At 42.2% G+C, this 11,677-nt stretch overlaps 2 protein-coding genes across 2 annotated transcripts in view; one reads left to right on the top strand and one right to left on the bottom strand.

Annotated features, from left to right (window-relative positions):
* Positions 1-5,934, bottom strand: part of LOTGIDRAFT_236773 (hypothetical protein) — a gene marked incomplete at both ends in the record, with an annotated part of 9,662 nt that extends 3,728 nt beyond the window's left edge. Inside the window, 14 exons of the mRNA XM_009067876.1 lie at positions 54-1,682; positions 1,928-1,979; positions 2,295-2,426; positions 2,656-2,794; positions 2,933-3,091; positions 3,269-3,374; positions 3,580-3,617; positions 3,865-4,004; positions 4,137-4,214; positions 4,462-4,537; positions 4,712-4,835; positions 5,174-5,327; positions 5,543-5,610; positions 5,856-5,934. Coding sequence (XP_009066124.1) covers positions 54-1,682; positions 1,928-1,979; positions 2,295-2,426; positions 2,656-2,794; positions 2,933-3,091; positions 3,269-3,374; positions 3,580-3,617; positions 3,865-4,004; positions 4,137-4,214; positions 4,462-4,537; positions 4,712-4,835; positions 5,174-5,327; positions 5,543-5,610; positions 5,856-5,934 — 2,974 coding nt within the window. The remainder of the gene's footprint in view (positions 1-53; positions 1,683-1,927; positions 1,980-2,294; positions 2,427-2,655; positions 2,795-2,932; positions 3,092-3,268; positions 3,375-3,579; positions 3,618-3,864; positions 4,005-4,136; positions 4,215-4,461; positions 4,538-4,711; positions 4,836-5,173; positions 5,328-5,542; positions 5,611-5,855) is intronic.
* A 365-nt stretch (positions 5,935-6,299) lies between these two features.
* On the top strand, positions 6,300-10,156 carry LOTGIDRAFT_236772 (hypothetical protein; the record flags this gene model as incomplete). The annotated part of the gene is made up of 14 exons (XM_009067875.1): positions 6,300-6,363; positions 6,542-6,606; positions 6,810-6,957; positions 7,132-7,234; positions 7,443-7,521; positions 7,643-7,720; positions 7,890-8,032; positions 8,249-8,286; positions 8,383-8,488; positions 8,625-8,780; positions 8,907-9,045; positions 9,193-9,321; positions 9,511-9,562; positions 9,762-10,156. The coding sequence occupies 14 exons, from the start codon at positions 6,300-6,302 to the stop codon at positions 10,154-10,156; spliced, it is 1,695 nt and encodes a 564-aa protein (XP_009066123.1).
* Positions 10,157-11,677: the final 1,521 nt, after the last annotated feature.

Genomic DNA, 11,677 nt, shown 5'->3' with positions numbered 1-11,677 from the left:
GGATCCAGGTGATGATCCAGTTGCCCCGGATCCAGGTGAAGTTTCTGTGGCACCTGATGCAGGTGATGTTCCTGTAGCACCTGACGCAGGTGATGTTCCAGTTGCNCCTGACGCAGGTGATGATGCAGTTGCNCCGGACGCAGGTGATGATCCAGTTGCCCCTGACGCAGGTGATGATCCAGTTGCCCCTGACGCGGGTGATGATCCAGTTGCCCCTGACGCAGGTGATGATCCAGTTGCCCCTGACGTAGGTGATGATCCAGTTGCCCCTGACGCAGGTGATGATCCAGTTGCCCCTGACGCAGGTGATGATCCAGTTGCCCCTGACGCAGGTGATGATTCAGTTGCCCCTGACGCAGGTGATGATCCAGTTGCCCCTGACGCAGGCGATGTTCCAGTTGCCCCTGACACAGGTGATGATTCAGTTGCCCCTGATGCAGGTGATGATCCAGTTGCCCCTGACGCAGGTGATGATCCAGTTGCCCCTGACGCAGGTGATGATCCAGTTGCCCCTGACGCAGGTGATGATCCAGTTGCCCCTGACGGAGGTGATGTTCCCGTAGCACCTGACGCAGGTGATGATCCAGTTGCCCCTGACGCAGGTGATGATCCAGTTGCCCCTGACGCAGGTGATGATCCAGTTGCCCCTGACGCAGGCGATGTTCCAGTTGCACCTGACGCAGGTGATGATCCAGTTGCCCCTGACGCAGGTGATGATCCAGTTGCCCCTGACGCAGGTGATGATCCAGTTGCCCCTGACGCAGGTGATGATTCAGTTGCCCCTGACGCAGGTGATGATCCAGTTGCCCCTGACGCAGGTGATGTTCCAGTTGCCCCTGACACAGGTGATGATTCAGTTGCCCCTGATGCAGGTGATGATCCAGTTGCCCCTGACGCAGGTGATGATCCAGTTGCCCCTGACGCAGGTGATGATCCAGTTGCCCCTGACGCAGGTGATGATCCAGTTGCCCCTGACGGAGGTGATGTTCCCGTAGCACCTGACGCAGGTGATGATCCAGTTGCCCCTGACGCAGGTGATGATCCAGTTGCCCCTGACGCAGGCGATGTTCCAGTTGCACCTGACGCAGGTGATGATCCAGTTGCCCCTGACGCAGGTGATGATCCAGTTGCCCCTGACGCAGGTGATGATCCAGTTGCCCCTGACGCAGGTGATGATTCAGTTGCCCCTGATGCAGGTGATGATCCAGTTGCCCCTGACGCAGGTGATGATCCAGTTGCCCCTGACGCAGGTGATGATCCAGTTGCCCCTGACGGAGGTGATGTTCCCGTAGCACCTGACGCAGGCGATGTTCCTGTGGCTCCTGATGCCGGCGTAGTTCCTGTGGCCCCTGACGCAGGCGATGTTCCTGTTACACCGGATGGTGGTGACCCTGTTCCACTGGACACCTGTAAAGAGCCTGTGGCCCCTGACGGTTGTGATGATCCCCCAAATGAAAAAGTGAATCTATTGGTGTTAGTGGCGCCAGACGCTAGAGATCCAGTGACAAAAAATCTGTTTGTGTTGGAAATTATTGTCGTTTCCCCTGATATAGCCTGAATCTCCACGGCATTGGCTACGATCGGTCTGCATGTACCGCAACATATTTTATCTCGGATGGTTGGTGTCTGACAAGAGCTGAATGAACATACTGCATCTGGATCATCCCCGGCGGGACAATCAACTGTAAATGTAAAAAAACAAGGGCATTCGTACGGTAATGTGTAAGCTGTGGATATATTGGTCCTAATATTAGCGATTGAAGTTTAAGTGTTAGATATTGAGAAAAACTGAGGATGGGTAGATATAAGCTTTGCTTGAATTCCTACTGTTTTGTATTATGGAAAACTAAACAAGACAACATTAATATATTAAGTGTTCAATGAGGGAAACTTTGTCTGAATTAAGAGAATGGTGAACATAGTCTACCTGGAGTAGCTGGAGCTGAGGGCGACTTCGTACAGACACCAGACTTGCATTCCTTAAATGAAAAATTATTGTTTGAACAAATCGCAATGTTGTTGTAATGGAATTATTCTGCACAGTCGAATATTAAAGGCGTGTATCGGCGGCTCAACTAGTATAGAGATTGATTGAATCAAGCCCATGAGTCCTCATCTCTAAGAGGGCCCCAATCCCCAGAGAAATATGCAGGAAAGCATATATTGAATGAACTATTGCCTGGGAAGGGGCCCAAGACCGATATGATATCTGTGATTGGTGGTGAAGGTAACTGTATTTTTAGTCATTACTCGATTACTTTACCTCATGTTGAGTGATCCCAATGGACTCTTACCTTTGTATTGCCACAAATTGTACCATCATGTGCAAGAATCGGTACACAGCTTGTAGAATTCGATGGATTGGAGCACATAAGCATATGGCACATATCATCATACGTTAGTCCATTTTGGGGAGTGTAAAAGGTCTGAAAGAAGAGATGCATCAAAATCAGCTTCAGGAAAATGTATAAGTGTCCATCATAGAGGAACTTGATAAACATGGGAAGATCTGACAATACTCTAAAAACATTATGCTACTCCAATGTGATGGTCTGGTGCCATGCTTGTCGTGGTTTAACTGTGAACGATCTGGCTATTTACAAAGAATTTTATTTAGTGGCATCTTGAAACTGATGTCTGATTATGTTTACTTACCCTGCAGAACTTGGATCCTTTCCCCAAAGCTATCTCACACTGTACATCCACTGGATATTTTCTGCCAAAAGGTTGCTTAGTGAATGGTGTGATATCTATAGGCTGAGTGTCCAGAGTCTGGGTACAGTCTCCAGTCAAACTGAAACAATCAATTAGAAAGTGGAATTTAGCTACGTTTTCCGTAAAGGGCAGGTGAACTGTTTGCTTTGCTCATTGGTGAGGCGGTAACTAAACCATTGAAGGGAAAGAATCGGACGAGTTAAAAAGAGTTACTTACTTAGCCAGGTATTTGTTGATGCCGGTGGCAGAACAGGGTGAGAAGATCCAGGGATGGGAAGCTCTAGCTCGATCTGGTATACCAACACTAGAGGACATGATGTTGAAGTTGGATGAGGGACAGTTGTTACCATTCTCCCCATCGTGGTACGAGCCAAGACTATAAATAGATATATTTGGTTAACATAGAAAATGAAACGGAGTTTTGCATTGTATTGTTGTATATTTAAAGTTGATGGGTCACCCTTTGGTGGTTAATTGGTTACTCTTTGGGTGGTTAATTGGTTACCCTTTGAAAGTAGTATAAACCGACGAAAAATTATCAGAAAAGCCATACCTGTGTGCTAACTCATGAGTAGCAATGGTAGCGAACATTTCCCCACTTGTAAATTCTGCAATAGATGCTGATCGCAGAGAACAGGTGCTCCCCATTTCTGCTAGACCTAAGAAGAGAAATTATCCACAGTTAGACGAGTCAGTCAAATGAAGCGGACCTAATTGATCAAATAGCCAAACCAATCGACTTAGATGGGGTTGCGTAGAGAAAACCAGAGGAAAATGATAAGCAAGAGGGTTTATAGCTAGCTGGTACACGTTGGCTGGTAGAGAGGATCATGGAACATATTAAGAGTAAATCTCCATACTTACCTGCATTCGATGACTTTCCGCCTTGGGCGATGTCATATCTGAAATCAAAATCACAGAGGTTGTTAGAATCATTTGGTTTGTGGATGGATTACCTATTTTCTGTTACTGCGATCGAATCAGAGGGCCACACCACGCAAACAACATAATTGAAGCAGCAACAACACACTGTGCTTTAGAGTCTCAGTCAGCTTCTGTAACGCATTTAGATCGTAAGCGTCCACTACGATCTGTGACCTACGGCTATACTGATTTCCATTGATGAATCGTTCTGACAATTGATCTTACCGTGTTACTAGCATAACATGGTCAAACGCGTGAAGTTCCTTCCGGTTAACCACAAAAGTAATGATGTTGGTCAACGCTGCATCTGAATCTACTAGTCCATCTTTAAGAGCATCTTCCGTCCATTTTGAAGTAACTCTTGACTGAAACACAAGAGTAAGGCAAAATGAATGATCCTGAATAACTATCTCCAAAAACACCCAGACACGTAGCCAATGCCCCTCCTGATATATTACTTATGGTACTTGGCGGGAAGCGTATTAAATTTGCCTTACCTCGGCTATGATTATCTTAGACAACAAAACCTCGACATCAACATTATACTGTTGTAGAGTAGTAAACCTACTGTTCATCTGAAATATAACACGAAGATATTACCAGCTGTTCAACACATTACTTTAAGGGGTTTGTAAAGAGGTTTTTCTAAACTTTTGTGTGTATCAGGGGACACTGAGAGCATCTATTTGCATTATTCAGTCAGATGTTTGTGGTTCCTGGGTCTTTCAATTCCAATTAAACTAAGCGTTTTATGACATCACTATCACAGGCGATACTATTAAACTTACTATTGCATACAATTATATATAAGTGAGTACTTACAGCCTTGACGATATTGGCGAAGTAGTCCATAATCTCACGCTTGGTGCTGATGGAATCATTGTTTCGCTGTCTCCAACTGAAATGGGTGTAGTAGATGAATTGAACAGGATCTGTTATTCTAGCTACAGCAGTTTTGCCTCAATGCATTGTGCATGGCGTTGCTCGTCTTCATTAGTCCAAGCAAGTCAGAGAAGTGGGACCCTTTCCATTTTTTGTCGGAATCGGATTGAAAAAGGTACATAAAACTTACAAATTGTAGAGCTCAAAATCTATCACCATTAGAAGCTCGACGAAATGCTTCTCGACACCATTGGTTTGTCGGCGTCTTCTATAAGTCTTCTTCTGTACTTTAGTCAGCTTCTCTTTCAAATGATCTGTTCGGGATTAGAGGTAATCATTAGTTGCTATATTCATTTATGGAGTTCCTCATGAGCCCAACCAGGAGTAGAACAGTAGCAATTCAAATTTACGAACTGAAACTTTTGAGAGAGCTGTATACATGAGTCTGGGCCAATGTAGTCCAGATTTAAGCGATATCTGATGGATCTCTATGTAAAACACCAGTTAATCACCTAAAGACTATTTCTGTTAGAAGAACAGGAGATGAGACACATTGGACCACGTTTTAAATGTTTCTATATGCAGGACATATTAAAAACTTATTTTCTAATGGTAATACTTTAAGCTGCCCAAAGATAACAACGGACCTTACCTGGTATGCTATACTTGTCCTCAACACCATGAATCTGTTTAACCAGATTTTTCATGTCTAAGCTGGATTGGACGAAAGGTTCTAGATTGTCTTCAGGGGCAACTTTGTCGCGATTTTGAAACACCGCTCGTACTTTGGATGTACCATCTTGGTGCTGCAATATGAAAAGTGGTTAATTTTGGACAGAGGAAAGGTTACAGCCAGCAGGTTATAGTGGAGGAAAGATCGTTTCCCAATTTGAAGGAGTTTTTGAAAACAAAGCATACGCCGTAAAGTCATGCAATTTAAACCAATAAAGGACCATGGATTCATTGAGTAAGGACGATCTTTTTTTGGATGTAAGCGGAAGTGGTTATAAGATTTACTTACTGTTATGGATTCTGAGCGATATTTTCCATTTTCTTTCAAAACAACGATGTGTGCATTGGCTTTGTTCTCTGAAATGAAGACATTTAAAAAAACATTTATGCTAAGCGTAAAATTTGTATATCATGGTCAATTTAGGCGTAATTATTGTGGTATTCAATGATCGTTCCGTTTCAGTCCAAAACAGCAGAATCTTAAGCACCTCCTCGTTCAATACGTTGCCGAATAAAGGGATATCAACTGTAACTTCATGGCAACAAATCAATAATGATCATGCAAATCAAAGCAAAATAATTTTTCAGAAAACCTCACTCACCATTTGTATCATCAGCATTTACCAAGTCAAATTTCCATAAAGACAAAACCGTGAAAAAAACAAGAAAAGCACTTCTCATAATTTTCACCAAAAGTTCATTATAAATTCAACGAAAATTTAAAAAATTTGTCAGCAATCAACTAGCAAGCTCTGACTCTAAAATCATCCGACCATAACCCTGGCAAATATACTCGGCCGCTAAATCCTTAAAACCAGCATGCCGCAATAGGGGATTAGTGAACTGCGGGTGCTAATCCAAGTTGATTAACCCTCACAGTGGATCGTATCGAAACGTTGTGGTCGCACATATACCCCACAGAGAACGATTTGTTCGATTAATACGGCGCTTTATCCTTCACGACATGCGTTCATCAATTCGGATCGACGTTGTGTATCGCAGTATTAGAACTTTAAGAGTGTCGCGAACACAATACAACCAAAGGCATGCGTCTCTTGGTTTTGATTGCAGTTATTTACAACTCTTTAGAAATTTCCACAATAGATGCCGGTAAGTGATACCTTTGAAGAATTAAAATCGATGACAATTTCAGGATTTTGAAAACGATGCTACATATAGTTTAGAATTAAAATTGTCGTGTATACCACGACTTGTAAAAAGTGACCTATTTATCTTATGAAGCTGTTAAAGTGTAGAACCTTACTTCATCTTGCTTATCCATTTTCAGTACCAGTTTATGTCCTACAGAAGGGTGGTGGAGCTGTTTTAGAAAATGTACCTCTAAATTCAATGGTAAGATTTTGCATATTCCCATAACGATGAAACTTACATTGAAGAAGTCACTGTTCGGGGGAAGCATACAAGACCATATTGTCAAATTGTTGCGGTAAAAAGCCGAAGCAATTCAAAGCTTTTAAAAAAAGACCTGACCTTTTCCGTCATGTGTACCACAACGTCTGACTCTTTTCCAAGCATAAGTCATGTTTAATTTGCAGGACAGTTCCAGCGAAAGACTGGCGAAGTATAAAGAATCGAGAAAAAGATTAAGACCAGAAGATGTAGGAGTAGCTGATAAAGATCCCACTGCTGCCGTCAACATCAAAGGAGCGTTCCCTTTAACTTGTGGTGATGTTGAAATCCATGGTAAATCTTGCGTCTGTTGAGGATGCTTTTTTTGATCCTAAGTTTGACAGCTTGGCTTCCAAATTGGAGCGTTTGCTTATAATCTCAAATGGCATAACATTGTTAACATAAGAGTGAAGCAGGGACCATAGATCGAAATAAACATTTTGTATTGTTTTCAATTTTCTGTTACAGATAACAGACCAGAAAAACATAGCCACAGACGACGAAGACGTCAAGCTGTTGGGAACCATCTGGTAGAGTTCCTGCTTTTTCTGGACCACGAGATTTTCAAATTGTAAGTTGCTTATGTAATTTATAACCATTCCGCTGTCGTATGAAGATACTACCTGGACCATATCAACTACTTTTCTGATCGATTTTGATGATTCTTCAATACATTTAATGGCTCAACGTCTGTTCATTTCATCAAAGCAAATTCGTCGAGTTACCAAATTAGTCTTGGATACGTAATGCATTGATGATTTTGTTCCTTTTTACTTCAGTTGGCTAGGACGAAATGGTGGTAACTCAACAGCAACTAAAGCCGAGATCTCCGATTACTATGCTAATATCATCAATAACGTAAGTCGTTCTCTTTCCAATGGGTTTGGGTTGTAAAGCCTTTCCCCACAATTTAATGGATTCATACATTTTTTTAAATTTTAATTTTATTTATTAATTAATTTGTTTATTTTCTTTTTAGATTAACCGACGCTATCTGACAGCTATAAGGCCGGGGTTTACCATACAGCTCGTCCTCGCTGGACTCTTCATTGCTGAGGTACGGTACTTAATTTTTGGGACGTAAAACTCCACCCATTTGATATTCTGAGCATAATATTGAGCATTCCAAATGTGTTTCATCAGTCCATCAATACCTAACATTTCTACAATATATCAATGAGATTTATAAGATACACCTATATTCCTTTCATTTCTTTTCTTTTCAGACTCCCGGTACTTCGCCATGGACAGAGAACATAGCATCGAATGGTAGAGCGGACGCCGATCAGGCCCTGACATCATTTAGAGACTATGTTGCTGGTAATAGAGGGACCCTTCCAGCTCATGATCACGCTCAGCTCGTCTCGGGGTAGGTGATGTTGGCATGAGCTATAATAAAGTTTTCATCCGGTGCTGTTGATCTGAAAATTGTATCCGAAGCACTTTCTAACTGCATGAGGGCTGAATATTGCCCATTTGCGTATTCGTATTTACTGTCGGCGAAGACCCCATTTCACATTCAGCCAGTGATTCCATTGGTATTTGTCAATTGAAGTCTTAGTCGTTCTTTTTGTTTTGCTTTCAGATATGACCTTACTCGTGGAGGAAGCACAGCCAACGCAGGTAAGTTAATCCACCCTTTCTATTCCCCACAAGTTCACCAAAGTTGATCCTACCACACTCATTATTTGATGCTTATCACAATTGGTTTCATTTTAGGTTTGGCGTTCACTCCGAGTATTTGTACCAGAAACGCTGTATCCGTAGTAGAAGAGACCAGAAGTCAAGCTCTTGCCACTGTAATGGCTCATGAACTAGCTCATAGGTAAGTGGTATCTAGGGTCTCTTGAGATGCCCAAGGTAGCTGCTTGGTAGCTACCAATTCTGTAACCATCACCATTTTTTCTTTTTTGAATCTGCCTGCATGTCGCCCTCACTGATTAGTTATTTGTTTATTTCAGTCTCGGATCATTCCACGATGGAGATCGGAACACCTGTTCTTCAGCCGATAGCTTCATTATGGATTCTGGACTGGGAATACCATCCAGGGAGAACAGAAACCATCCCTGGATCTTTTCAACCTGTTCTGTGGATATGATTAGAAGCAATCTTGTCAGGTGTGTACACCTAGTATATTTCTTTGAATTTCCCTTATTGCGTACTGCATGGCGTAGTCCAATTTCATCAGATCGATGACTAGCAGAAAAATATGACGTGAAACTATTTGATTTAATTTCTTTCAGATTGTTCCCGATTTGTACCTTACAGCTGCAGGGAACACCAATCCCTATTGACTCCTTCCTCACCGAGGAACTTGGTCAGAAGTACCCTGGTGACGTCCAGTGTGAAATATTCCTGGGTACTGGTTCCAAGGTCTGCAGGGTAGGTAGACTCCTTAATGGTCTAAGTTAGCTGGAAACTCAGTTTTGAGCCGCTTTGGACTTTTCCGGTCTTTGAATGTGCTCCATCTTCAATGGAACTGACTGTACAGGTGCTGGTCGATCTAATATGTGTGTATCTGTTTCACAGGACCAATATACAAATGGAGCACAACTAACGTATGACGATGTTTGCTATGAACTGAGTTGCCTTGATAGAAGAAGCGGGCGATGTTTCTCTACTTATGCTCATGATGGTACGTCCTGTGGAAATCAAAAGGTATGTACACGTAATTATGTCTCTTTGTGCTCGGACATCGATTCAATGGGTCTCATATAAAATATAATTTCAACGTAAAAAAAAATATAAAAGGAATAAAGCAATTCCTCGGACGAATGAATTTGTCTACATTTACGAGCTAAGTCGAATGGTGAGCCCAAAGTGTAAAACTGCTCTTTTTGCTTTTAGTGGTGCATTTCCGGATTGTGTATCGCAACAGACCTGGCTCCTGTTACGGCAGGTAAGATTTCTTTCCCTATCAGTGATGTCGTTTGCATAGGACAATTAACAGATGTCCCCTATGATAAACTCAGGGATCCACTCCAACGTCCACAGTAGTCAGTTGCTACGCAGTTCTTATTCTGGTCAAAATACAACCCCTATATATATATATAGTAGTTCTTGAACTTAACGATCAAATTTCCTTTCTTTGTCCACAGAAAATTGTCCATTCGGGGATGATCCTGACCAAACATGCACCCAACTATCCTGTTTGAATCCACAGTTACGAGATGTTGGGTGCTGTTTTACGTGCAGTAGCTTGAGAGCGAATACCACTGGACCAACCATTTTACCTGGTGGACGAACGCTGCAACCAGTTACAGTTTCCAAGTTCCAAGTCACCATTCAGGAATTTAACACCATCAGATCGAGTGGTGGAACTGCGGCGACCGCAACTGCGACTAGACCTTCCAGACCGACTAGATCAACCAGACCACGACCGACGCAATCAAATTTTCAACCTTTCTCTCGGAGACCTACACAGTCCAACTTTCAGCCATTCAGTCGGAGACCGTCGCAGTCAAATTTCCAAGCTATTACAATCCCAAAGTAACTCATGCAATATTGTGACTGATGACACAACTGCAGCCGCGGCGTATGATATTACATATTTTCCTATACTACATAATAAAGAAATTTTTATGAAATTCAGGTCCTCCTATTGATTAAGTAATCATGACAGTGGTGTCGATTGACATCAAAGGCTAATCAGCCTATGGTACCAACGAACAAAAATTTATTTGCCTACTGTAAAGAACCTACGTAGGTTCTCCCCAAAAAAGGGCTGCGGGCTTGGGGATGTTTCTGAGGGTTTCCCTCAGTTCCGCTTTCGTATTTCTTGGTATTACTGAAATGTAGATCCGCGCCATCTTCCCACATTTTTCTAGTTTTTGAGCCAAGGAATGGCGTATATTAAGTTTGTCGGTCACGTTTAAAATTCAAATGATTATTCACTAAAAAAGTAACGCCTTTGGGATATTCATTGAAAATCTCTTGCGATAACCGCATTTTCTTCGCTTCATTAAGCGGCTTATTGAAAATTTATGACGTAGAAAATGTTATTGTGACTGAGATTTCCTTGGCTGAATTTGGGGTGCGCCTGAAAGAAATGCGTGGGATCGATGGGCGACGGACAGTGGTAGGGATATGCAGATACTGAAGAGTTTGGTCAGCGCTTTTTAAGGCATTTGTGGAGTCATGTAGCAGAGCTGGCCGGCCAACCCCCACCTCCTAGACCATCAACCCCTTTAAAGATATACACTTGTGGTAATTCCACATAACGCACCTGTGCTTGGAGTATATATTGCGGTATTGAATATAAATAATACAACTAATTGGTTTTTACCGGATACTCAATTTCGACTGATTTCCACTGCACAGCAACAAGGTTTCCCTCTGTTACTGATGCAAGTCAGCGAGGCTGACAAGGAAAAGCGTTTAGTCTTAAAGAGATATTTCCAGTATGTTACAGAACGTAATTTTATTCCATAGTACACTTTATGGCGAGAACAACAGAGATCTGATAGCAAATTCGAATTGTGCAAACCAAAGCCATACAAAGCCCTGATACCCTTTCAAAATAACGACGTAATAAACGATATTTTTTCAATGTTTGGTCAGTTATCAGCCAGTTAAAACAATAGGTACGCTCCCAAAATTTGTTTTGTCCTGCGGTGACCGCATAACTCAAATCTAAGGAGGGGAAAACACTGTAGGAATCAGATTGTGAATGTAAGAGAAGTTAAAGGGACGTGGTCGTCTAAAAATTATGTTTGTATTTTTTGCATATAACAGCCCATGAATTTATTACAGTCAGTCAAGATACACAGCATTGATAGTCCTCGGCAGTTTCCGTGAAGCTAAAGAGCGCAAGAGGAACTTTTACTACAGGCCGTATGGCAACAAGGGGGTTTCTAGTAATGGCCTGGATACTTGGATAAGTCACTTCCGCTTTACATGTTTTATTTGAATGCGCACTAGATGGAAGGTAATTTGGACAGTTGTCATAAAACCCAACATAGAGCTAAAGCAAATAATTACATGACTAAATCCCTTCAAAGCGTACTTTATGTAC

This window comes from Lottia gigantea (assembly GCF_000327385.1).
Source record: "Lottia gigantea unplaced genomic scaffold LOTGIsca_87, whole genome shotgun sequence".
Taxonomy (NCBI): domain Eukaryota; kingdom Metazoa; phylum Mollusca; class Gastropoda; family Lottiidae; genus Lottia; species Lottia gigantea.
The sequence above is the reverse complement of the archived record's forward strand: the minus strand, read 5'-3'. Positions and strand labels throughout refer to the sequence as shown.